The sequence below is a fragment of the Trachemys scripta genome, chromosome 17, assembly GCF_013100865.1.
Source record: "Trachemys scripta elegans isolate TJP31775 chromosome 17, CAS_Tse_1.0, whole genome shotgun sequence".
NCBI lineage: Eukaryota > Metazoa > Chordata > Testudines > Emydidae > Trachemys > Trachemys scripta.
This window is the reverse complement of record NC_048314.1, coordinates 19,922,832-19,948,964: the sequence shown is the minus strand read 5'-3', so window position 1 is coordinate 19,948,964 and position 26,133 is coordinate 19,922,832. Positions and strand designations below refer to the sequence as shown.

Below are 26,133 nucleotides of genomic sequence, written 5' to 3'. Positions count from 1 at the left end.
AGCATCTGGAGAAGCAAAACAAGCAGCAGAAGTTCCTCCGATAATCAGCAGAAAGACCCTGGCTTTGAAGGGACAGGGACGGGGAGGAGGTTGCTTACTTGCATTGCCCTTCCACCTTCTGGCAGTCAAAGCCGTCGTACAGACACCCGGAGTTGTTGCACTGCTTGTCGCACCGCTCGTTGTTGAAATACTTCCAGCACTCCAGCGACTGGGAGCAGTTCTTCCAGGGGTCGTTGAAGTTGAGGGAACAGTCCCCTCCGTCCCAGCCGCAGGAATGGTTGTTGCACTTCGCATCGCAGATCTTGTTGCCAGCGAAACCCGCGCAATCGGGTATCTCACATTTCTCCTCAATTGTGTGTGGGGGGATGTCCCAGCCGATGCCTCCCGGGAAATCGAAATCCAGGATGTGGCAGTATAAGCCATTGAAATTTGCAGGGCATTTGCACCGGAAATATGGGGGAGCATCACTGAAGTATTCACAGGTGCCCCCGTTGTAACATTGGTTTGAATGGCAAGGGCTGCTGATGGGGTACTGGCAGTCTGGCCCCGTGAAGGCAGGATCACATATGCACCTGGAGCTCATGTGGCTGGAGATGCAGGTGCCGCCGTTCAGGCAGCGCAGGTTCCCACAGGTGCGCGAGTCGTTTTCACAAGTGGCGCCGTCAAAATCCTGGGGAGACAAGAGCCAGGGAGGCAGAGTTAGTGTCTCTGATGTTGCCGCCATCAGCCTTGTGAAGCGTGGATCAGGAGGAACCAACTGATAGGGAGATAGTGAAAGCTGAAGAGCAGTGACCTAGCACGCTGGTTTGGTGTCCAGTTCTGTGTTAGACACTGAATTCTCTCATCATCGTTATTGCCAGCCTGGCCACAGCTCTGGGACAATAACCGTAACGTTCTTTAGTACATTACAGCCTAAGGGAGTTAGGTGCTTAAATCCCATTGAAAGTAATTGGGAATCAGGCATCTAACTATGATCAAAAATAATAAATCAAAGTACAGCCTTAACATTTACCTTGAAATTAAACATGGGGAAAAAATCTATACGCTCCTCTACCATGCGATCATCCACCTCCAACCAAAGCAGGTCTCTTCCCCATAGGATATTTGCTAGCGCTCCATCCAGTCCAGCTTTAAATGGCCTATATAACAGAGCTTCCACCATCTCCAGTGTGAGCCTCTTCTACAGTCCTAGCAGATCACCCTGCTAGGCACTGTTCTCTTGATACTCAGCCAAAACCTCTTTCTGCTTGACATCCCCCTCTGGCTCCTGGGTAGGGTAATAGATGGCATTCTCCCGCTTTGGGTCACCTGCCCCAATTCCTCTCTCTCTGCCATGGTCATGGCCTGCACACGCTCACACCTGGCTACCACAGTCCCTTTGCTTTAATCACTCCCGGCAGCCCCCTAACCATATGGGGCCAGATTGTGAGCAGTTACTGTCCCATGAGGACTCCCATTAACTGCAGTGGGATTCGTGAATAAGGGGCTCACAACCTGGCCCCTTTGGTCTGAGCTCCCTCCAGTGTACTGGTTTGGAGGGTCCACATGATGTACTAGGACTCAGATTTTCAGGCCGCATGGGACTATTAGATCCCCTAGCTTGCCCTCCTATGAGCATGGAGCATAACTGTTGCGTGAAACCTGGAAGGAGTTAGATACGTACAGGAGGGCATTTACAGATGAAGCCCCAGCCAGTGTTGCTAGCAACTGCACACGTTCCGCCGTTCCTGCAGGGTTTACCCTTACAGCCATCCACCACGGTATCACAGCGACGGCCTGTGGGGGGAAGGAGGTACCCATGAGTGTGATGTGTTACCAGCAGCCTCGGGGTCCTTCCTGGGCTGGCTGGGAAAGGCTCACTCACCTGCATACCCCTGCCTGCACTCGCACTTGTAATCGTTGACGCGCTGCACGCAGTTCTGGGTCCCCCGCGCATCACACGGGTTGGAGAGGCACTCGTTGACGTCCCCCTCGCAGCGCTCCCCCACGAAGCCAGGTGGGCAGTTGCAGCTGTAGCCGCCCACCCGGTCTATGCATCTGCCGTTGTTAAAGCACTTGGGCCCCAGAGTGACAGGATCAAAGAAGGGGCTGCAGTCGTCAACGTTGATTTCACAGTGCACCCCTGGGGACAGATGGGGTGGGAAGAACAGCCCATGTTCAGTCTGATTTATTTTTTGTTTTACCCTAGCGCCCCTGGGCTCTGGTCATGGACCAGGACTCCATTGTGCTGGGCGCTGCACAAACCCAGAACCAAAAGATATGGGGCTTACAAGCTAAGTATAGGACAAGAGACGGAGACAGACAGATTGATGGGGGAGTGCAAGGAAACCATGAGTCAGTACTGGTCAGCATGGCAGGCACTGGTAACAGGGCAGTCAGACAGCATCTCCCCCTGCAGCGTGAGTAGCTGCTTGCCAACCTCCCCTCCAGCCATTTCAGTGGGAGTTGAGGGCACCCGGTCTCTGGCAGGAGGGGACCAGCAGCGTTACAAGACCACTTGAGCTCCTTGATGGCTGGGCTAACAAGCTACTGTAATCCAATATTCCTGCAGCTGCTTCTGCCATTAAGACCAGCATGCATACACAGGAGCTAATGAGCACATATCAAGGATATCTGCACTCAGAAAAGTATTCCCCATTAATTTACCTTGAGTCCCTCTGGGGCAAGAGCATTTGTAGGTATTGATGAGATCGATGCAGGTTCCTCCATTCTGGCACGGGTGAGACAGGCACTCATTGATCTCCTCTGAGCAGTTAACTCCGTGATAGCCAGCAACACACTGCAAGGGAGGAATAAGGGGAACCATTAGTTACATTCACTCTGATAATGAACCTGTTCAGTTCTAATCTCAGGTTCCTATACTGTTCCCATCACTGAGGTATCTGAGTGCCTGATCTCTTCCTTCAGCGGTCATGTGGGGGCTATTCTAGCCCTGATTAAAGGCCAGGATGTCCAAAGCATGGGCTAAACACTGCTTTCCCTCTCTCCCCAGCAATACCCGGGCCTCAGTATTGCAGATTGCAGCTGCAATCTACTCCATTTTATGCAAACCGGGGGCAGCCCAGAGGGAACTAGTCAGTTGCCAATGAGGCAGTATGGTCTGGCAGAAGTTTGAACAGCTTTGTTTATAGAAGAGAGAGAGAGAGAGAGAAAATAATGAGCACTTACAAAGCTCCTGCCATCTGTGGATCTCAAAGCATGCTACCAACACAAATGGGTTATGCACAGGCAATGCTGTTAATCCCACTTTACAGACGGAGAAGACTGAGGCACAGAGAAGCGAAGTGTCTTGTCCGAAGTTGCAGAGTCAGGAGTAGAACCCGAGCATCCCATCTCCCAGCTCTTTGCTCTAACTGCTAAGCCCCACGTGCTCCCCCAGAGTGCTGGCAGCCAGCCAGCGTACCTCACAGGAGTAGCCTCCCAGGTAGTCCGTGCATGTAGCTCCATTCTGGCAGGGGTTCGGGGAGCACTCGTCCACCTGCTCCTCGCAGTAGCTGCCGGTGTAGCCAGCCTGGCAGCGGCAGAAGTGCGTGTTGCCTGTATCCACGCAGAGGCCGGAGTTCCTGCACAGGTGCACCATGTCGACGCCTGGGAGAGCACAAGGCCGGGAGCACACATTGAAGCACATGCAAGCCAGCAATGCATGGGCATGTTTGTGCAAAATGGGCCTATACAGGGGAGGCTGTTCTTTGAGAGAAGCACCCTCATAGGGCACTATTAGAAGTGCCAGGTCTTGGCCCTCGCTCTGGCTTCTTTGTGTCACTCCGGTGATCTCTGGCCAGGACAGCAGCCACTGGGAGCTGTTCCGAGTCGTAAATCACAGCAGCCCTGAGGTTGCTTTAACTTGTGCCAGAGGCTGAACTAGCCCCCAGCAGTGCTAGGAGTCAGGGTGTACAGCCACCTTTCTCCCCATTTCCCGGGCCCTGTGCCAAATAGAGTTTGGCCATTCCTTGGAAATCTGACCCTAAACCTCCATGAATTGACAGGCCCCGGGGCGCTATTGCCCAGAAGACAGCAGCAACGGCAGAAGTTACCTTGCTGCTTTGCTGCCACATCACAGGATACGCTGGGGACATCACAATACAGGCCCGTCCACCCGCTGTTGCACTCGCAGCGGTACAGGTTGTTGGTCTGCCAGCACTTGCCTCCGTTTTTGCAGGGAGAGGAGTCGCACCAGCGCACCAGATTCTGGGGAGAGGAGAAGGAAGTTCATACTCTGCTTGAGAACGGAAAGGATTGTGCAGGACATAGCAAGTAGGGGAGAAAGGAGATCTCTGGATTGGGCTGCTGAGCTGCAGTGAACCTAGGGCAGATCCTCCATTGGTGTAAACTGGCAATCCTTCCAGGATGCTACGTGAGGATCCGGGCTCATGTGATTGTTGGGCTGACTGTTCTTTACCTGACAGTTGAGGCCGGTGTAGCCCTGCGGACAGGTGCACTTGTAGGTCCCGTAGCTGTCCTGGCAGGTGCCCCCATTCAAGCACGGCTTGGAGTCGCATTCGTTGATGTCATGCTCGCAGTAGCTGCCTGTGAAGCCAGGTGGGCACACGCAGGTGAAGGTGTTGATGCCGTCGACGCAGGTTCCCCCATTAAAACAGGAGCTGGAAGGAAAACAAACATTGCCATTACAATCGTCACTATTGTTTACTGGGAAGCATTCTCCATTCATGGATCTCAAAGCCCTTGTACAAACATTAACTGATTCAGTCTCAAAACCCCTCTGGGAAGGAGATAAGTGCACAGATGGGGAAACTGAAGCTCAGAAAGCTTATGTGTCTTGCCCAAGGTCAGACTTTAGTGTAGTGGCAGAGCTAGAAACAGAACCCAGGAGTCCAGACTGTTAATCCTCTGGTTCAACCACTAAATGGCAGAGCCCATGGCTTGTACCTCTCACAAGCTAGCACCTAACGTAAGGAGAGTTCATGGGGTTTTTAAAAATCTATGGTCTTGCAATGTAAATCCACCATTTTAATGACTGGAGCAAACACCACATGGTTTGGGCCCAAACTTCATTTCCCAGCTTTGTGTAAGGTAGCTACATAGCCCTATTCACGGTTCTATCTGAGCCGGTCACATCCTTGAACGTAGTAACCCTCCCAGCCCTACTGGGAGGCAGGGATATACTAGCATCCCCACTGTACTGCTGAAACCCAGAGACACTAAGCAACTTGCCCGAGGGATTGAACGCGGGTCTCCAGAGTTCCAGTCCAGTGCCTTAACACAACTCCAGCAGAAGCACGTGGGCGTTTTGGCTGGGAGAGGGCTGCATATCGTAAAGCCCTCAGACACCAGCTCATTGGCTTCAGTGGCGGCACAGCAAGGACCTCAGGGTCTGACCTATGGGGCCTGATCCAGCTCCACAGAAATCAACGCGGGCTTTTTTTTTTAAGCCAATAGGAGCTGAACTAATTCCTTCCTTCACCCTTTGGCAAGATTAGTTGCCAGACCAGGCTCCTCAAGCAACTCCAGAGCAGAGATGAGATTCCCCGGGGGAGACAGGATATGGGCCTTCCCCAACATAGCATCCGCACAAGGGCTCCCCCCAATGCCACTGGCCAATGGAGTGAGCCCCTCGGAGCTGCTGGGATACTTGGCATTACAGCGACTCCTGGGCCCACCGTCGCCCTTTGGCAGCAGCCAGGGGTTCAGCATCCCACACAGCGCCTGCCCCGGCCGGTTACCTTTCTGTGCAGTCAGGTGTGTTGTTCTCACAGTGGATCCCGCTGAAGCCAGAGGGGCAGGTGCACGTGTAGCTGTTGACACAATCCGTGCAGTTGGCCCCATTCTTGCAGGGGTTGCTGGCGCACTCGTTGATGTCCTCCTCGCACTTGAGCCCCCGGAAGCCTGCCAGGCAGTCGCAGAAGAAGGCGTCGATGCTGTCAGAGCAGGAGCCGCCGTTATGGCAGGGATCTGAAAGAAGAGACAGTCACGTGGCATTAAGATACAGCAGTTCACAGCCCCAAACACAGCAGTGAAGCCGGGCATTAGCCCCTAATGCCGCCACCTGCGAGCAGCCAGATCACGCTGAGAAAACGGGGCAGTTCAGCCATGAAAAGAACCCAGCCCAAATTGAAGCGATCTCCAGTTCGGGAGCTCAGCCGGCCGATTCGCTCACAGGGGCATCAAAAGCAGCTGAGCAAGGCAGCCCTGGCCCGACCCTGGACAAGGCAGGAGCTGGCACTGAACGCACAAAGAGCCTGATTCTCCATTCCCTGCCCCTGGTGTTGGCATCTGCGCCAGGGCAGAGCAGGCGTGAAATGCTGCCATTTCTGATTCACACCCATTCTGCCCTGGTCTACACGATGACACCGGGTGCAGGGCCAGTCCAAAAGTTCCGATTCTCTTTTGGACAACGGCGAGGGTACCTTTAAAAACACCACACAAGGTGCAACAGGTGGCATTAAAAGGGCAACATTGTTTCCCACCCTAAGCAAAGGGGAACCCCAGATGCCCCTGGGGGGTGGGGTGGGGGGGAAACTGTTGCAATTGCAGCCTCCATTTATTCACACCGCACAAAATGTCCCTGACTCCAGACCAGGAGGGTAAGCGATGCCAGGGCTGTGGATACCCTTACGATTTTAGCACCAGCTCTTACTTGGCTTGCAGTCATCGATGTCGGTGTCGCAGTTGTGGCCGGTGTAGCCCGCTTTGCAGTTGCAGCGGTAGGTCCCATCTGTGTTCTGGCACGTGGCGCCATTTCGACAGGGGCTTTTCACACATTCGTTGATGTCAATCTCACATGTTTGACCTGCAAGAGAAAGGGAGGGAAAGCGTTAGCATTTTAACATGCTGGTAGAAGTGCTGCAACCACGGTTTCCTCTAGCACCAGCTCCAGAACAGATCAGCCCTGCGCTGGGTAAGTATCACTGTTCCCATTGGGACGGAGGAGGCTGTAGCACACACACGGGGAGTGAGTTGACCATGGGGAGTAAGTCAGTTGCAGAGCCAGGAGTCTTGGTTCTCATATCCTTAATTTAACAACGAGGCCACGCTCCCACCTTTGTTCTGATATTCTCGGAACCACATGGGAAAGGGACGGCACAAAACCAAAGGAGGGTTCAGCACAACCTGGCTGCCCAGAGAGAGGAGAGTGCTGAACTCGGAAGAGGACAGATCAGCGCACGCAGCAGAGATCCCCTCCATACCTTGCCAGCCGGAAGGGCACACGCAGGAGAAGCTCTCGTAGTCCTCCGACTCTCTGCACTCGCCACCATTCTTACATGGACCAGCCGCACACGGAGCTAGCACATCCTCGCACGTAGCCCCTGTGGGCAGAGAGAGAGACACACGCGGCTGAAGCCTTGATGGCAGGCTGCTGTCCCGAGTCAACAAAAGGTGGCAGGGCCTGTGACATGCTCGCTGCATCCAGCCCGCTGCCCAAGAAGTCTTGGGCTAGTTCCAGGCCTTGACAAGACAAAGGAGCTCATGCTTCCTCCATAACCCTCCAGGGTCATTTCAGAATTCCCACAGATTTCATGGAAACCGACCCGCCTATGTAGAGCTGCACTCCCCACTCAGGACCTGCCTCTTGGAGGCCTTCCAGAGGAGCTCCTTATTGGGAAGGACGGGGATGTCCCATCTGCTGGGGGGGCTTTGAATGGTTTTACAGTACTTGGTCCCGGTTCCCAGTCCAGAGAGAGCCTGGGCGCCCACCTTTCAGATTTTAAATATTAAAACTATGGAGACAATCCAAAACCGAGCTTTTATTTGAAAGGAAAGTGCAATTTTGGGGGGAGGGCTTTCAAACGCCCTGAATGGTCGTTTTTCCTGTTTACACACCAGCCAAGAGCTAAATTCCCTCCAAAATGTTATCTTCCTTGTCAGCCGTTATCTTCTAAGTTGGCCTTTGCTAGTTTCCAGAGCCTTCCACTCTCCTCCTCCCCCCATTGGTTCCCATGGCTACTGGCGAAGACAGGAAACTAGTCATGGCTTCCTACAATTGTGCACATGTTGCCATTTTGTGCAAGAGGAAGCAGGAAACTGGCAAACAGGAATCAGGTCAGCAGAAATTCCTCCCCCTACGGAATCCACAGCATATTCTGCACCCCGACCTGCTGCATATTTTTCCAAAAGGAGGGTCAGTGGGTAAACAGGAGTTGTCCACAAAACAGACCCTGAAAGGGGGACAGGACTGAAAGCAGAGCAGCCACGACATGCTTTCATTAATAACCCAGCGCCGGATGAGGAGGAGAACGGGAGCCCAGAGCCCACAAACCACATCTTCACTTCTGTATTCGTAAGAAAGGGGCAGGGACGAAGCACAAGTTCAAAATCCTGCCCTGCCGCTTCCGAAAGCTCCTTGGAGTTTCCTTTTCTAAGGTTTGGCTGTGCCAAAACACTGCCCGGGTCACCCCATCATGTCCTGTATGCGGTCCCAGCTCCTCAGCTCAGGAAAGCTGGCAACGCTCCAAGGAAGTCAGCGCTGCCTCTTTGACTTACGCCGGCTGAGGATACGGTTCATGGCGTGTGCGCCACAGGGAGGGAGGCTGGTATTTTATGAATTATGGGCTAAACCTTGCTCCCACTGAAGTCAATAGCAAAACTCTCCTGCGGAGGTACTGGGGCGGTGCTGCCTGAGAAGGGAGAGTGCTCTGCTGCTCAGTGACTCTCTTTTCAGGGCTGATCTCTCTTGAGGAAAGGCTGCAGGACCCGAAAGCCGGTGCAGCCGTTCTGCTGCAGTGTAACTTTCAGCACAGGCTGCCTTCTTACCTGTATATGGCAGGAGACAGTTGCATTTGTAGCCGGCTACATCATCTATGCAGGTTCCCTGATTCAGGCAAGGGTTGGAAGCACATTCATTGATATTGGTCTGGCAGTTGGGCCCTGAATTAGAAGAACCAAACACACGTCAGCAAAGTCGGTGTAAAGTATCAGAGGGGTAGCCGTGTTAGTCTGAATCTGTAAAAAGCAACAGGTGCCACAGGACCCTCTGTTGCTTTAAACTCGGTGTAGACCATGATGGAGGTTTCCTCTGGCGCAAGAGGAATGGTATGATGGGAAAGTAAGAGAGAAGAACAGGAGGACGGGATGAATGAGGCAATGATGCACACATAGCACACAGAACCCACTGGTTACCTCTAGAGGCCGGTCCAGATAAGAGGTTAAGAGTTTACTACTGTTACCAGCTAGAGGAGTATCTCCTTTAGCTGAAGTTGTGGCGATCAGCACTTTTAGTGCAGAAGGTCCCAGGTTCAAAGCCCAGTGCTGACCCGTCCATTGCTGCCTTTCCCATAGATGCGTAGCGTGTGTTCCAAGACAATAAATTCACACAGAACCATCCACAGAAGCAAAGCTCCCACACACCCGCCACTCAGCTGTAAGAAAGTAGCGACAGCCCTTACCACTGAATCCCTCCCGGCAGGTACAGATGTATCCGCTGGTCATATCCTTGCAGGTGCCCCCGTTCATGCAAGGATTCGATTCACACTCGTTGTTGTTGATGTCGCAGTTTGTCCCGCTCCAGCCTGGGTCACAATCACACCTGTAGCTTTTGTCAGAAAGAAAAATATAAAGCTGAGAGTCCAGTTGTACTCATCCCCTCACCCCTTCAATCAACCCTTGTTTTGTAGCCCTCAGAACTTATTTGAAGCACAAGTTCCCAGTCACACTGAAGCAGAGAAAAGAGCTCACTGCTAATCCTGGATGACTGAGCAGTTGGAGAACTGGCGTTTTAGAAGCTCCTTGACAGGACTGCAGGATTCCAGAATTGTAAGAGACCTGCATTAAGTCAAATGCTAAATCTCAGGGGACTACAGCTCTTCACATCTGGAATCTCAAGTTCAAATCTAGATTTCTACAAGTCCCCAAACCACTATGGCAATTCAGGACGCCTGGCAGTCTTTGCTCAGCAGAAGCCAGGGGCTGCACCTGTAGCTAGCCATGTACACCAGCAATGGGGTGCACTGACCGAGCTGTATGTGGGAGCCCCTCTCTGGAATAGCATGTCGGAGAAAAACCGAGTTCTCACTCTTAGGTTGGGTGCAGCAAGTCAGATACTTTATTATCTCTAGCAATTACGTGGAGGGAGAGAGCTAAACAGGTCTCTCTCTAGGTAAATAATTACAGCAAGCATTTATACCTTTGTTACATACAATAATGAGCAACAGCTGCATTTTGTTTATACATAGGTCACTCTGATATCTTATTTTTCTCACCTCTATTTAGACTATAGTCTGCATTTCATACTTATCTAACACAAGGTCGCAACAACTTCTCACCCAGTTCTTTCCCACTCGCCTCACACAATCCTTGCTTCTACAAATTTTGCGTTATTAGGGTTACAGCTAGCCTGACTCTTGCTCACAGAGGGAACTGTTTGCATTGAAATTCCCTTCAAATCCCTGTCAGTTCTCTCTCTACTTTCACAAGCAGGAGGGCTGCGGAGCAAGATTTGGGTGTTGCAGCAGAGCTGTGCTGGGGCCCAAAACTGGAATAGCAAGGGGTGCTGCTGGAATTTGGAACGTGCATTAACAGAGTTACATGCTGTCGGCTTCCTGAAAACCTACCCATTGAGTCCGTCATTGCATTTCCCATGGATGCAGGGGTTGCTGTTACACTCATTCACTTCCAGCACGCACATGGGGTCGTGGTATCCCTCGGGGCAGATGCACGTGAAGCCGTTGATGCCGTCCTTACAGGTTCCGCCATTGTGGCACGGGTTGCCGGCACACTCGTCGATGTTGATGTTGCACATTCTCCCTAGGAAGGGGAAAAGCCAAAAAGCGTCACCTCCATGAAGCATGCAAGGCATCCTGGGAACTCTCCCACGTCCCATCAGGCAAGTAATAATACCAGGGGTCTCAGGGCAGGCAGGCAAGACTCCCAGAGTGCAAGGGACACCCGGCCTGCGTAAAGGACAGTAGGACGGAATCTCCACGCAGTGCTGGTTCTAAAGGTACATGCCCCAGCTGGGCTGGTAACCACCAGCATGACTCCTCTTTGGGGCAAGGTGACTTAGCAGTGCCTGCCTTGCCTCTCTTCTAAATTAAATACAGCTGGTGGAAGCGAAGCCATCCCTGACATTACTTTGGCTGCAGGAGGAATCTCAGCCTGTAACCCTACCTGCTGGCAGCCTGGCAAAGAAAGGCCCTATTCAAAGCCCCTGGCAGCAGGCACAGGGCAGAGAGGCTCTGCAAGGCTACCGCCCCCGCTGCGGGTGAGCAGGGAGCCAGCCGGGGTCTGTGCGTATCAAAGGACGTACGCATTTTCCAGCGGCGATCAAACAAACCAGTTAGACGAGGCAGCAACCCGATACCCACGGGATTTGATGGTGCAGGAGCCTAATCAACAGCTTTCGTCTCTCTCTATTCCTGGCCTCAGCTAAGTCACCCACCCGAGCCGGCAGGAGCCCCCGCCTCCCTTAGGGAGAGTGAATAGCTCGTTTCATAGACCAGCCGACGCTGTGGCAAGGAGGCAGGGACAGGGTCTACACTAGTGTCCAAGGAAAGCTTCAGACACAGCTAGAGCCTGGGCTAGGCCAAGCATGGAGCCCCCCGAAACAGGCTGATGGAGACTGGCAGCGAAGGCTACAATTTCCAAGGTGATCCGAGACTTTGGGGCCCAACTGGAGACCAGCTGATGGGGCCCGCTCTACAGGAAGAGCCGAGCACCCGCCCTCGGGAAAATCTGGTCCTTTTGAGGAGTCTCGAGTTGGGGCCCTAGGAACGGAGGCATCCAGGATCTCCAGCCACTTCCAAAATGGTGGCGCACATCCCTCACCAGCTGCAGAACACACAGCAGCAGGGCAGCTGCCCCGCTCGGCGCAGTGCGGTGAAATCATTGTACATTCTCTAAATAAACGTGTCTTCCAATGTACACGCATCTCCCACCCAGTGTAGAGAGGGCAGCTCTCTGGGGCAGGGACTTGTTTATTATATGGGTGTACAGCGCCTAGCGCAATGGGGCCTTAATCCCTGATTAGGGCTCTAGGTCCTACCATAATAGGAAGAATAATCCATCATTTCATAAGTTCTTCTGCCGTTACCTCCTCTTTGCACCCAGCCTCAGCGTCAGGGAAGGGACTCTGCAAGCCCCAGAGACCCAGCCACTGGCCTCTGGCCCTGCATCCAAAGTTTGTGGGTGGGATTTAGAGGATTCAGACATCTAAATACCCAACTGAGCTTGCAAATCAGAGGGCTTGATTAAAGCTGGGTGGGAAAATCCGGCCCTATGATCATAGCGAGCTCCCCACTCCATCCTGCCCCCGGCCCTTTCTCCAGTGGCCAGCAGCAGCTCTCACCGGTGTAGCCTGGCTCGCAGGTACATTCATAGCCATTGATCTTGTCTAGGCACTTGCCGTAGTCACACGGATTGCTAGCACAGTCATCCAGGTTGATTTCACAGTTAGGCCCTTAAAGAGGAAAATGTTACAAGAAGTTTACAGGCCTCAGGCCTCACTGACAAGACCAAATATAGTCAGAAGAGACTGACAGTGGGGGTGGGGAACTGAGGCACTCTCCCTCCCCCCCCTTTGAAAGTTTTTTCCAGACCCCCAGGTGTGGAGGTGGTTCTGAAATAGACATTCAAGCTGGGAGAACTTGTCCTCTCCATAGGAAACCCACAGGCCTTTTCCATAATCAGCCAGGCATTGGGAGACAAAGCAAGAGCTTTAATTAGCTCCACATCCCCTGGTTTTGTTTCCATGACCCAACTGTTCATGCTCACCTTGACTGATCACACATACCCCACTCCTCATGGACAGATAGCTGGAGTCCTGCCGGAGCCCGGACTGCCCTGTTCACTGCTAAGACAGTGCCCCAGATGGGGGACTCCTCCTTACCCGTGGTGCCTTTGAGGCACAGGCAGTTGTAGGCGTTGTCCCTGTCCTGGCAGGTCCCTCCATTTTTGCACGGCTGGCTCTGGCACTCGTTGATGTTGAATTCACAGAGGTGGCCCGTGTAGCCAGGCTGGCAGAGACAGGTGAAGGCAGCGACGCCGTCTCTGCAGGTCCCGTAGTGGCACGGGTCAGGGTCACATTCGTTTTTGTCGATTTCGCAGTGAGCACCAGCAAATCCTGCCACGGGGAAGAAGCCAGCAGTCAGAGCGGGAGCCTTGCATCGTGCGCTTGCTCCTCCTAATGCAGGGCCTGGTCCTGAGAGGCGCCAAGCACTCGCCACCCCCTAACGAGAGCTGCAAAGCTCAGAATCCCTTCAGAGCAGACCCATCATGCCCCTGGCTTCCCTCCCCAAGCAGCTAGGGGAGGGAACAGAGAGGGAGTTTAAGTCCTAAGGATTACCCATTTTTCCTACAGCCATCCACAGACAACCTCACAGTCATTCCATTTCCACCCGACCACACCTAGATAGCGTGCTGTCCAGTGCCCACTGACATAGCCTCTGGAGATACCACAGCGGAGTCAGACTACATGCTGACTCATCCCTTCCCCCCGACCCCCGGGAACAAATGGGCTGGGACCAAGGTATTCCCCACCCACCGTGCCATGGAGCCAGCCGGTATGGCTTATGTGTGCCTACAGTCGCTGGCTTCACTGGAGAGCCACAGTCCCAACCCTGCCTGATCTGTCATGCTAGTAGCTCTGTAGCGAACATTTGTCCAGTCTAAAGAACCTGGAAACAGAGCCAGGCCAAAGGGTGAGTGGGTGAATTGCAGGCTGCAGAGATTCACAACGTGCGTCGGAGGGAGCCACCTTAAGTCGGAATGGGTTTGCAAATAGCGAGATGGGGGAGGTGGCACCATTGTATCCAGCCTCTGGGTGAACTGGACAGTGGACATGAGTTGCTCTTTAATGCAATCACAGTGTTTTTATCTACCTAAGCACTTGTCTGATCCCAGCGTTTCTATCTTGTCAAGCCTCTGTCACTGCAGTATCTGCACACCTCACAAATATCACTGCATGGAGCCTCTCTAGGTGGCAGGGCTGTGCTATTATTCCCATTGTGCAGAAGGGAAACTGAGGCACAGAGCAGTCCTGCTGGGAGTCTGTGGCAGAGCAGGGAATTGAACTTGGGTCTCCTGACTCCCGGGCTAATGCTGTAACCACTAGGCAATCGTTCCTTCCTCCTTTCCATTGGAGAGCGGCTCCTTGGCCTCTTCTAGCATAAGGACCCAGGTGCCCAATCCCGTGCTTCACACTCCCTTAGCTTTCAGTGGGAGTGGAAGCCTCTCTTGGGGAACTGGGTCCCAAGATGCCAAGCTGCATGGAGAGCCAGCCTATCTCTATCAACCTTGCAACTGCTACCCCCTTCCCCTAATTAATAACCACCCTTCCCAGCCAAGCTCCCCCAGCGCAGTGAGAGCACAAGGCCCGAGGAGTCAGTGGGGCTTTGCTTGAGAACGTGGCCGGAGCGCACAGAACAAAAGCGTCTCCCCCGCACTCGAACGAAAGGGCCTTTCAGAGCCAGGAGAGCTGGGCTTTGTCCCGGTGATACACAATGATCATCATTAAGCTGGCTCCGCGCAGGAGCCGGTCCCTCACTCGCCTGCCGGCCTCTCCGTGCGTTTGTCATGGAATCCGAGGGGGGAAGGGGTGCGCGCACCCGGAGATAATAACGCTCTCGCCATTATCCGGCCCTACTCCGCTCCCAGAAGTGGGGGGCGGGGGCGTGGAGGACAAAGTACAGCTTTGACTATCCTCCGTGAAACCCACATAGCAGCTTTTCATCGGGGCTTGGCATTAGCAATACACTAATTAGAGGCCATTCAGCTGGAAGATTTCTGGCGGGAGCTGCTCCACAAAAGAGCCACTGTTTGCCACTGGGGCTCATGTCATCGTTTGGGCCAGTCATTCCTTAGGTTTCACTCATCGAGCCCACAGAGCCTTGCACCTTGTTTGGACGATAGAGGCTGCTTTATTTCCCTCCTTCTCTGTCTTGCTAGCATTTGCCTTGGAGGCGGGGAGTAGAGACAGGGGAAGAGGACAGGCCCCAAACAACAAGTCCCAGGCAGGTGGGATTATAAGTAGGGTTCATTACTGGTATAACGGCAGTTCCTACAGACCCTGACAGATCAGGGCCCCGTTGTGCCAGGCGCTGCACAGACACACAGCGAGAGCCAGTCCCTGCACTGACCGAGAGCAGGGCCCCGTTATGCCGGGCGCTGCACGGACACGCAGCGAGAGACAGTCCCTGCACTGACGGAGAGCAGGGCCCCGTTGTGCCAGGCGCTGCACGGACACGCAGCGAGAGACAGTCCCTGCACTGACCGAGAGCAGGGCCCCGTTGTGCCAGGCGCTGCACGGACACGCAGCGAGAGACAGTCCCTGCACTGACCGAGAGCAGGGGCCTGTTGTGCCGGGCGCTGCACGGACACGCAGCGAGAGCCAGTCCCTGCACTGACCGAGAGCAGGGCCCCGTTATGCCGGGCGCTGCACGGACACGCAGCGAGAGACAGTCCCTGCACTGACGGAGAGCAGGGCCCCGTTGTGCCGGGCGCTGCACGGACAAGCAGCGAGAGACAGTCCCTTCCCCAAAGATCCTACAGTCTAAACACGGCACTAAATCAGTTCCGATATCGGTTGACTCCAGGAATCTGGCCCATTATTTCTAGATGCTGCCCTTCTATAGCACCTTTTGCCTAAGCAGCTCAAAGCCCTTGACAAGCTTCCAGAACTTGATCCTGCTGCGCTGGCATTCAGCCACATAACTCCGCACCGCGAGCAGGATCGAGCCCTGATTAACGCTTCAGCATTAAATAGTCTCCCCATTTTACAGAGGCAGAAACTGAAGCAAAGGGTGATTTATCCAGGATCTCTCAGCGAATCCCTGGCAGAGGCAGGAATTGGACCTAGGACTCCCAGTTCCCAGCCTCCCCATTCTAGCTGCCAGACAACACCTGCACCCCATTCCGACTGGTCAGCAAACGGTCTCCCCACCTTCTGTGCACTCGCAGGTGTAGGTGTTGGGGCCGTCGATGCACTTAGCCCCGTTCTTGCACGGTGTGCTGGCGCACTCATCTATGTCATACTGACACAGGTGCCCGTTAAAGCCTGGAAGAGAACACAGAGAGAAAGCTCGTTTGGCACTGCCCCGGCAAGGCCAGCGCTGGGACGAGCACCGGCTCCTTGGGAGCATTTCAGGGGCCAGCTCGGAGAGAATGGGACTAACGGGGCTGTGGGTGTTCATAGGTCTGCACTGGGCAGGAGGTGACGGCTAGAGCAGAGGAATGAAGAACCCCTGGCTTCACCCCGACAGCCCAGACACAACCTGGATTAACTTCTTGTTCCCCACCCACTGCCTCTCTACCCTCACCCCTTAACAGGGGCGCTTACTCCCAGCAAGTTTGAGACAATGGCTCCTATCACCAGCAAGGGGGGCAGGGCAGAAGGCGAGCAGCCCTTGGGCTCGGCCATGGCAAACAGATATGCAGCTCCAGCTAGCAGATTCCACCAGTGGTTTGCCCCCTCCACCGCCCCAGCTCAATTCTTTACAATCCGAGTATTTCCCAGCCCCACACATGAGGCTGGAGGAACCCTTGCTCCCCCGCAGGAGAGGACGTTTTCCAGACCGGGCTGGGGTTTCCATGGTGATGGCTGGATGGGGGGCTGTGACCCAGCATTGAGCACATCTTATTTACATCTCTAGAGGAGCGAAGGCTCTGAACTTCAAAACCTCCTTTCACAGATTAACCGTCTCCCCATTCTCTGCTCTACTCCCTGACTTTGACACCTTATTCAAACCTGCCAGCCCGGCCCCTCTGCCCAGCCGCCCCTCCTCCCCACACTGGGGCCTTTTCAAGTGCAAAGTTGGGCTTTTTTAATCCTCGCTCCTCTCTCCCGCTGGCTGGGCAGGCCCCGCTCCGCGGGAAGGGCTCTCCCATTGAATGCCTGCGGGCTGCGATGCATCTTCCCACCCACACGGCTCCCACTGAAGTCCCTGGGATTTGTGGGCGCTCCGCTCCATTCAGGATTCGGCTCCACAGGAGGAAAGGGCTGGGGCTGCCATGAAGGGAACCTCCGTGCCTCTTCTTTCACCTGGCCGATTGGGCCTCACACCAGAAAAGGGCCAGGTGCTGCTCTGGGATAAATCAGTTGCGCTCCATAGATTGCAATGTTCTTTTATGGTGACTCAGGCCTTTGTGACTGTCCCTGCACTGCACACTGTTGTGCTTTGAGGCATGTGTCCCCATCTCTGGAGCTAAAGGAGAATCTCTTCACAATACAGGGCCTGTGACATACAGTAGGGCAGCTCTTATTCCAGCCAACAGGGGGCAGTGGGACACATACACCAGTCACTGGTTTACAGAGCTCGCTGCCCTGCAGGGCTCGCTGAAATCATCTGCCAGAATCTCTCCAGCGTAGGCCGTTGGGGATTCTTGGGTGGGAGAGAGGAACCCGGACAGCTCTCCCCACACACTTACTGGGTCTAAGGGAGAAATCCCGCTGGCACTCCTTCCTCCCTTCCCGGAATGCGCCTGGTGCTCACATTTAAGTTTCCAGACTCATATCCGGGCTGCCAAAGTTAGGAGGCTTCAAACGAAAGGAGCGTTATTTCCCTGAGCTCCAGGGATCTGCCCCACTCTGCTGGGTTGAAATCCATCGGCCCAGCGTTGCCTCTGGGTGGTGGATTAATTCCAACTTTCTTTCCACTACAAAGGCTTATGCTGAAGGCAGTGCTATCGATCGCCCCGTACCTGTGGGGCACTCGCAGTGGAACTCGTTGATCTTATCGATGCAGTTCCCGTTGTGCAGGCAGGGGCTGCTGGCACACTCGTCCGTGTTGATTTCACAGTAAATGCCCTCGTAACCTGCGAGTCAGAGATCCAAAGGGCCTCTCAGAGTTTGCAGCAAAAGACCTACATGCTGAGCATTGCCGGCCTGCACCGAGGGACGCCAGGCGTGGCTGTAGCCCGCCGTGTTAGGGGAACACGGGACAGTGGCCTGCAATGCTCCAGAGCAAAAGCCAACCTGTGGCTGATGGGAGTCATCAGGAAGCCTTCTCTATGGGCAAGGTGTTCCATAAATCTCCATCATGGGGTACTTGCACCTTCCCCTGAAGCAGCTGGGGCTGGCCACTGTCGGAGACAGGATACGGACCCCAGTGTGGGCCAATCTGGTAAATCCTATGTTTGTAAGAGGCATTGTATAAAAAGGGCCCGATCCTGCATTCTCTGTGCACCCAGCGCCCTCGTTGGTTTCTATCTCCCCACCCATCCCCAATATTCCTATTGCTGCAGTATCGTCAAGGAAGTTTAATGAAAGAAAAACAAACCCTGCAGTGGATTTTTCTTCTAAGCTTCATTCCCTGACAAAAATCAGCCTCCCGCCTCCCGCCTCCCACCTCCACCTGCACAGACCTTCCCTGCAAATCACAGCTCTGACTGAAGCCCACTGATGTCACTGGAGGTCTCTCCACTTAGGGGCTCAGTTTGCTGATGTCAGGGCCTGTGGACTCTCAGGTTTAGTTATGGGACTTCCAGCTGGAGGGTTTTTAAATGCCCCACAGCAGGATTTCCCCTGCCCAAGGAACCTCCCTTGTCCCTGTTCCTAGAAGGTTTCAAAAACACTAATGGTAAGGTTACAAATAATCACACTTCCGTGCAAAGTAATCGCTCATTGGCAAGTGGTGGCCACAATCCTGCCATCAGATCTGCATGCCCATGGTGTCCTCTCAAAGTAAACCATGCTCCCCCCCAGGGCCAAGGATCAGGATTGGGGTCTAGGAGAGAGAAAAGTGACAGCCCTTCTACCCACCTGGCATGCAGATACACTGGAATTCACCGATCTGGTCCAGGCAGGTGGCGTCGTTCTGGCACGGATTCGAGAGGCATTCATTGACATCGATCTCACAGCGGGGGCCTGAATACCCCTGGAGACACTGGCACTGGAAGGACCCTTGGGTGTTGATGCATTTCCCAGCATGCTCACAAGGATTGGCTCCTAAAAATGACAAGTGCCGTTGATAAAACCCATCTAGACAGTCTCTACTAATGGCCCCAATGTCTGGATGCAAGGGGGTCACGGGGCATTACACAACCTCCCCGCCCCGTTTATGTATTTTTAAACCAAACCTCAGCTTGGGCCCGATCCCGCGACATTTCCTTAGAAACAACCCCCAAAGCTGGCAGCCCCCACGTTTACCTAGAGAGCACTCGTCTATGTCTTGGTTACAGGCCGGGCCCGTGTAACCCGAGGGGCAGGTGCAGATGGCTTTGCCGTTGACAGGGTTGGTGTCGCAGTTGGAGCCTTCGTTGCAGGGGTTACTGATGCAGGCGTCATCCAGGTGGCACAGCAAGCCTATCGAGCAAAGCACACGCGCACACACCTGTCAGGGTAGAGCTGGGGAGGCAAGTCTCCAATCTCTGTATGAGGGGAGTGCCCAGAGGCCCCAACCAAGAGCAGACCCCATTGTGCCGGGCGCTGTACGAACACAGCGTCAGGGACAGTCCCTGCCCCAGAGAGCTCCCAATCTAAACAGACCAGACAGACGACAGTGGCAGAAACAGAAGCACAGAGAGGGGAAGGAGCCTGCCCACGGTCAGAGCAGGACAATGGAAGAGCCGAGAAAAGAACCCAGGTCTCCAGACTCCCAGTCCAATGACAGATCCGCTCTTTATCCTGGGTGAAGGGAAAGGGCTAAATTCCCCTTGGTGTAATTCCACTGACGCCAGTGCTGTTACACCAGAGATCAAGGATTATAGAACAGAGAGCTATTAGATCAAGTCAACTCCGCTGCCAGGGCAGGATATAGTCCCCTGAACGTGCCACTGGACTTTAATCTGGCTGCACACACTTCCCTCCATCCCCATGTATCACACTAAACCTGCAATCACCCACCTGTGCGGCCATGTGGGCACTCGCAATAGAAAGAGGCCACCCGGTCGTGGCAGGTAGCACCCTGGAAGCAGGCAGCCATAGCGCAGTCGTCAATGTTCTCACTGCAGTCCTCGCCGGTCCAGCCGTTGACACAGACGCAGTTGTAGCCACCGTGGTTGTTGTGGCACGTTCCTCCATTCTGGCAGGCATTCGGCATGAGCTGGCATTCATCTACATCTTCAGTGCAGTACTGGCCTGCAATGGGGAGGAATATCATAGTGAGTGAACCCAACTATCATGCTCCAGGGCATGAGCTGGTCTCTCCACAGTGGTCAGGAAGGAATCTCCTGCCTTCCCCGCCACATGGCAGCCCTGCACAGTGAGCTAGATACAATACAGGGATTTTTCATCTTCCTCAGAAGCATTGCTAGAAGCAGGATACTGGACTGGATAGTCCAAAGGATCAGCCCTAATGGACCAGACCAACGTCCATTATGGCATGCAGCAAGCTGTGTACTGGCAGTAACATCTGCCCCAATTCTGCTCCCAAATCAATGGATCTTCTGCTATTTGCTTCATCTGCAGCATGATCTGTCTTCTGCAGTCCCTGCTCCTTAAGCTCACACACCCAGTCCCCCGTGCTCTCTCTACAGCCCCAGCTTTACCTGTCCACTCAGGAAGGCACTGGCAGTTGTAGGTGTTAACTCCATCCACACAGGTGCCTCCATTCTTGCAGTTGTTCCCAGGACAGTCATCAATGTTGTCCTCACAGTTCTGACCAGCAAAACCTGGGGAAAGGAAGCACCTAGATCTACTCTCTGCTCTGGAGGAAAACAACCAGTCCCAGCCTCCGGAACGCCACAGAGCTAATTGGAGCTTGATCTCCCACACCCCAGGAATAGGCTTGGCTATCCGCAGCAGGATGCAGGTGCTAAGATAGGTACCAGCCGCCTCCATCCAATGTGAACTGTGCCAAAGACTGGGGGTGTCTGGCTGCAGGGTTTGGGTTGAGCTCCGCCTCTGTTCCCAGCTGAACAAAATGCCCTCCTCCCTCTCTGACTCCCCGTTCCCCTTTCCCCTGGGACCATACTGCAACAAACTGCTGCATGCTTCAGCTCTAGGATACACCGCTTTCAGCGACGCTCTGAGCCCAATCCTGCAGCCTTTATTGCCTAAGACTAATTTAATGGTGTGAGACCAGAATCAGGCCAATGTTTTCTCTTCCATTCCTGATTTTCAATCAGGCTTCAGTAACCACCTGGGCTTTGTATATTGCAGCATTTGTAGCACGGATATGTCAGGTGACTCTGTCTGCTCCCTAATGCAGCGCTAAGCTGTATGTCACTGCTACGGCGACACAGATGTTAGCTGGAAAGCCTCATCACTGCTGGTTAGTGATTACTCTCCTCCCTTGGACTTGTGCAATAACTAACAAGAAGTCTTTTCATTCTGAGCCGCACAGCAAGTCCAACCTGTGGCAGGTTACTAATTAACGCGCACTGACTGTTTGTAGCAGCGCTTCAGCCTTGGCTTTGAAGAAAACCGCACAGTCACACCTCCATTCCCCTCTTATTTATGAGCTGCAGGTTCATTCGAATGAAGAAATCTCGCTCTGGAACTGCAGGAATCTTGGAGGCAGCAGCCAGTTTCCTCCCACTCGTTGCCGAGGATGAGGACTTCCACAGGACAGGGCCTGTTTTTCAGAGGCGCCGAGCACTCGCAGCTCCCGCTGGCTTCAGCAGAAGTGGCAGATCGATGGCACCTCTGAAAATAAGGACCTTGATCCTTCACAGGGACTAGGCGGGGGCCTTGCTTTGCACGCCCCTCACTCCTGAGTGCAGCCTGCTGACTTCACGGCACGCCCACGCAACCGAGGATCACTCACGGAAGGGGCTGCAGAATAGGGCTCTGAATCACTGCATTTTAATAGCCCGTTTAATGAGGCTAATAGCCAGTATTTCTTCACCACTAAGACTCTTGCAACATGAATCAAGGCAGCCAATGCTACTGAATCCCAGCACTCTTCTTTGCACTGTCAGGCTGGGGCTTTTTTTAATTATCTTCATCCCATAGCAGGACACACAGGGCAACTGAACAGCTTTTGACCTTTCCCAGCTCCCCAAGGTGGGCGGAACAAAACACAGAGGCCAGGCTCTTATCAGCAGATCTGTCAAGCAGGGCCCCCTCCCCGGCTTGTTAACATTTTAAACTGTCGCTTGTCCTTGTTACAGGGTTAAGTGATGTATTTACTGTAAACACTGTGCACCACAGGCTGGCTCCTCTACAGCCGCTCGGCCAGCCTGCCAAAAACATGCTGTAGACCTGGGCTAGGCTGAAGCAATGGCTGGTTCGAGGCTATATACTGCAGGTGTAATCAGATCTCCGCTCACCAAGCTGTTTGTTTAGCTCTGTGCTCACCTAGTCAGCCACTAGCTGAAACCAGACACAACTAACTATAGAAACTACTGAAATTAACTGTGTGTCCAGATGGCTACTCTGCAGAGACCAGGAGGGTATGTCTACACTGCAATCACTGGGGAGGCAGGAGTAAATGCAGCTCATGTAGACATAGCCGAGCTAGCTTTCATCTGGATAGCTCACCTAGCTGTGCAAGCAATTACCCAGAGCTCTCGGCAGGCATGTATAGCCCTCGCAGGCTGCAGCTTCACTGCTCCAGAATCCTTAGCTACATTACAGCTAGGGTGACCAGATGTCCCGATTTTATAGGGACAGTGCTGCTTTTTGGGTCTTTTTCTTATCTAGGCTCCTATTACCCGCCACGCCCGTCCCGATTTTTCACACTTGCTGTCTGGTCACCCTAATTACAGCTAGCTGGGGTGCAGGCACATGAGCTGCCATCACCCCCCGCTCCCCCGGGACTGCATTACAGACCTACCCGGAAACACATCCCACTCAGATGGCTGCAAGAGTGGATACAACCAGGCTGTGACGGGGACCCTGGAGCATTAATGAGAAGTATACACAACACAGCTCCAGGCGAACACAGCCCTGTAGCATCCCCTCATGTGGTCCTTGCCTCTGCAGCTCATCCAAATGTTTCGTCTGGCCCCAAAATATTCTGGATAATCTTGTGTAACAAAGATGATCCAGGTCTACGGGACCCACGGCTTTGGTTTTATTTCCACTACTTACAGTATGGCTACGCTGCAGTTAGATGCCCACGGCTGGCCGGTGCCGGCTGACCTGGGCTCGCTGCAGGGCTGTTTAATTACAGTGTAGACTTCCAGGCTCAGGCCCTGATCTCTGGGACCCTTCCACTTTGCAGGGTCCTTGACCCCAGGACATGCCTTCAGCACTTTTAAAGGGCCTGATTTTCCACAATGCTGAGCGCCTGCAGCTCCCCTGATGCCAGCTGGAGCTGTGGGTGCTCCCAGCACCTGTAGAAAATCAGGCCCCTCACATTCCACCCAACACCAGAGAAGTAGATTTAGTAACATTGTTCCCATTTTACAGATAAACAACCAGACACAGAGACTTTAAGTGAGTTGCCCAAGGCAGGTCAGAGGCAGGATTAGAACTCACGAGTACCTGCCTCCCAGCCATGTCCTGAGCCTCTCTCTAAACGAAGACCTTGTTCTCCTCCCACAAAATCAGCCCCGTATTGAATGAAAAGCAATAACAGTTATTTATGATTGCTGGTAGAAGTCCAAAGTAGATAATGTTGATTCATTCCTAGCGTTTAAGCTGCAGATTCGAGCATGAATGGCAATAACTTGTAACGTCCTAGATACCAGGTTTAACTCATTTTGAACCATCCGAATGAGTAATTAGTGCTGCAATTACTTTAAATTCAGGGTTAGGTACTAAGGCAAAGGCATGATAACACAGATTAGATTAGCTCGGCTGTAAAAGACTCTGAATAGACAGACTCTTTTTAAATTAAAAGAGGGTATTGTTTTAAAATGTGCTGATCTACAAGCCAGCACATCAATGAGTATCTTATCATGAGAAATGGCCCTCAATTTTTTATGCCTCGGACAGAATCATCTGATACAGTGTTTGCTTCACAAGACACATGCCTCGGCTGGCCTGATCCTTGCAAGGTGCTGAAGGCTCTCAATGGAGCTTGGCACCTGGCAGGATCAGCCTCAAACAGAGAGGTTACCAGAGCATTCAATAGCTCCAAGGTTATTTTGCATGTTAATATTTGGCCATTGGACTTCATGGCAAACCAATAAAGGGTTCACTCAAATCCCTAGGAAGCAGTTCCCTCCAGTCACAGCTGGATATCAAAGAGCTAATGCTTTCCTCACCCGTCCCCCTTGCAGTAGAAATTCGCTCTCTGAGATAACACATTTCACGGCTGCACAAGGCAGGCTGGTTTCTTGCAGGAAGCTGGCTAGCCAGAGCTAGACTTCCTTTCCAGTTCTGAGGGGGCCAGTGGGGCACCACAAGCCCTCTCCTCTCCCCTCACTTTAAGGTGACCAGACAGCAAGTGTGAAAAATCGGGACAGAGGTGGGGGGTAATAGGAGCCTATATAAGAAAAAGCCCCAAATATCGGGACTGTCCCTACAAAATTGGGACATCTGGTCACCCTACCTCACTTGAAGAGCTGCCTTCTCCGTCACAATAACCGTACAGCGTTAAATGGCCATCCTTCCAAGCAGCCACCAGTTAGCTGCTAACTTCTGGTGGGTGCTCCTGGCTCCCTGCAGTCAACGCCTATCAGAACTTGCTCCCAGCTCTCACCAGGTTTGGAAGTTCATTCACTTATCTGGCCCAGGAGAAAGCTCTACTGTTCTAAGTCACATAAGCACCTCATCTATAGCTCTGTCGTTTTAGGTCATCTCTTGTTTGACGAACATGGATGACAGGGGCCTCACGACAGCCCTGGGACGCTGGGCAGGGAAGTAGTACATTGTGGAAGGGATAGTGAACCTCATGCTCCAGGGCTAAAACTAATATAACTATTAGAGATCAGGATGAGAGCTATGCCGAGGGCAGATTATCCCACATCTGCCTTCTGGAGGGTACTTACAACTTTCTCTGAAGCAGCTGCTGCTGGTCACTGTCAGAGACAGGCCACTGGACTAGATGGACTTGGGGTCTGATCTAGTCTGGTAATTCCCATGTTGCTATACAAATATCATAATTCCCATTTTACAGAGAAGGAAACTGAGGCACAGAGAGGCCACAAAGCAAGTCAACGGCAGAGATAGGGATAGAACCCAGGAGGTCTTGATAGTGCACTCCCTGCTCTAACCACTAAGTGTCACTCCCCCAGGGAGCCGGGAAGAGAAGCAGGGGGAGCCTGCACCCAAGTCCCCCACTCCAATCACTATATCATCTTCACACCCGAAGTATCCACCCTATCATGGTTTATCTGTGAAAAGAGGAGATTAAAAATCCTCGAGCCCTCTCCACCGCACAGAGATTTCCCAGGCAGCTTAACACGGCCGATAGCGTCTTTCCAACGGGGGGTGACTGGGCAGATGCTTCCTCTCGCTGCGTCTGCCTCAGACAGGTGGAGGAGGCCGGTTTGGGTGAGAAACCAGACTAATCCTCCTGAAAACAAAGCTCTCCTGCTGTTCGGCCTCCTCGGCCTCACCGCAGCTCCTTCTTGGGGGCAGGCTGCTGACAGGCAGGAAGTTTGTAAATTTCATTCCGTCTGGCCGCGAGCACCTCGCTGCCGCAGAAGCCGGGGAGCTGTCTCACAGCCATGAGCAAAGCGCAACCAGTTCCCCTCCAGCTGCTCAGGCTCTGACCCCAGCGTGCTGCGGTGAAAACCTCCACAGCACGACAGAACCGAAAGGACTCCCTGAGTTCAGAGACCTGCGTTCATCTCCCTGACTGGCGAGGAGCTAGCCCTACGCCTGTACTCCACTTAAATCCTCACTGGCTTAGGCCTGGGCCCACTGCCTCTGCACAGGGATGAATTGAACCGAGAGTGGGTAACCCCACTCCTTCCCTCCCCCTCTCTCCCGCCCCATTCTCCCCTTTCACAGTCATTTATTCCAGCCCTCCTACAGGAACTGATCTGTGCTGTTCCGTGGTTTGCCCAGCAGGGGCAGCAGAGAGCACGGGGAGGGTCTCCCTGCGCCAACTCAGGCCAAGAGGCCTCTTCTATCAGGGTTTGTCTACACTTGGAAATGGACCGAACTAGCTATTCCACAATAATTGTGCCACTTTAGAAGTGGATTAAGCTAAATCAGAAAAAGGCATTCATAGGCCGGAGTAGGCGCTTCTACCGAAATAACTATTCCAGATTAGCTAATGGAGTCAATTTCCAGCTGGAGATCAGCTCTCGGATGATATTTCCCGTCATTAGGGGCTGCCACAAAGTATGCGCCCAGACTTACTGAGAACATCTTTGTTCCACCTCTGTTAGAGCTGTTGGTTGTTCTCAGTCCCTCGAGTGGTCACTGCAGGTACATTGCCCTGTAGTTACTTGGAAAGGTTTTGA

The 26,133-nt window shown here is 53.3% G+C and overlaps 1 protein-coding gene across 1 annotated transcript in view; it reads right to left on the bottom strand.

Moving 5' to 3' along the window:
- NOTCH1 (notch receptor 1) overlaps positions 1 to 26,133 on the bottom strand; it is an 82,117-nt gene that overhangs the window by 10,448 nt on the left and 45,536 nt on the right. The window contains exons 5-25 of the mRNA XM_034793346.1: positions 20,374 to 20,496; positions 19,730 to 19,963; positions 19,034 to 19,189; positions 18,647 to 18,832; positions 17,587 to 17,700; positions 15,830 to 15,943; positions 12,779 to 13,012; positions 12,239 to 12,349; positions 10,506 to 10,698; positions 9,342 to 9,487; positions 8,710 to 8,823; positions 7,146 to 7,265; positions 6,596 to 6,748; positions 5,682 to 5,910; positions 4,400 to 4,601; positions 4,035 to 4,188; positions 3,404 to 3,588; positions 2,647 to 2,779; positions 1,865 to 2,122; positions 1,664 to 1,776; positions 99 to 670 (exon numbers count right to left, since the gene is read on the bottom strand). Coding sequence (XP_034649237.1) covers positions 99 to 670; positions 1,664 to 1,776; positions 1,865 to 2,122; positions 2,647 to 2,779; positions 3,404 to 3,588; positions 4,035 to 4,188; positions 4,400 to 4,601; positions 5,682 to 5,910; positions 6,596 to 6,748; positions 7,146 to 7,265; positions 8,710 to 8,823; positions 9,342 to 9,487; positions 10,506 to 10,698; positions 12,239 to 12,349; positions 12,779 to 13,012; positions 15,830 to 15,943; positions 17,587 to 17,700; positions 18,647 to 18,832; positions 19,034 to 19,189; positions 19,730 to 19,963; positions 20,374 to 20,496 — 3,844 coding nt within the window. The remainder of the gene's footprint in view (positions 1 to 98; positions 671 to 1,663; positions 1,777 to 1,864; positions 2,123 to 2,646; positions 2,780 to 3,403; positions 3,589 to 4,034; positions 4,189 to 4,399; positions 4,602 to 5,681; positions 5,911 to 6,595; positions 6,749 to 7,145; positions 7,266 to 8,709; positions 8,824 to 9,341; positions 9,488 to 10,505; positions 10,699 to 12,238; positions 12,350 to 12,778; positions 13,013 to 15,829; positions 15,944 to 17,586; positions 17,701 to 18,646; positions 18,833 to 19,033; positions 19,190 to 19,729; positions 19,964 to 20,373; positions 20,497 to 26,133) is intronic.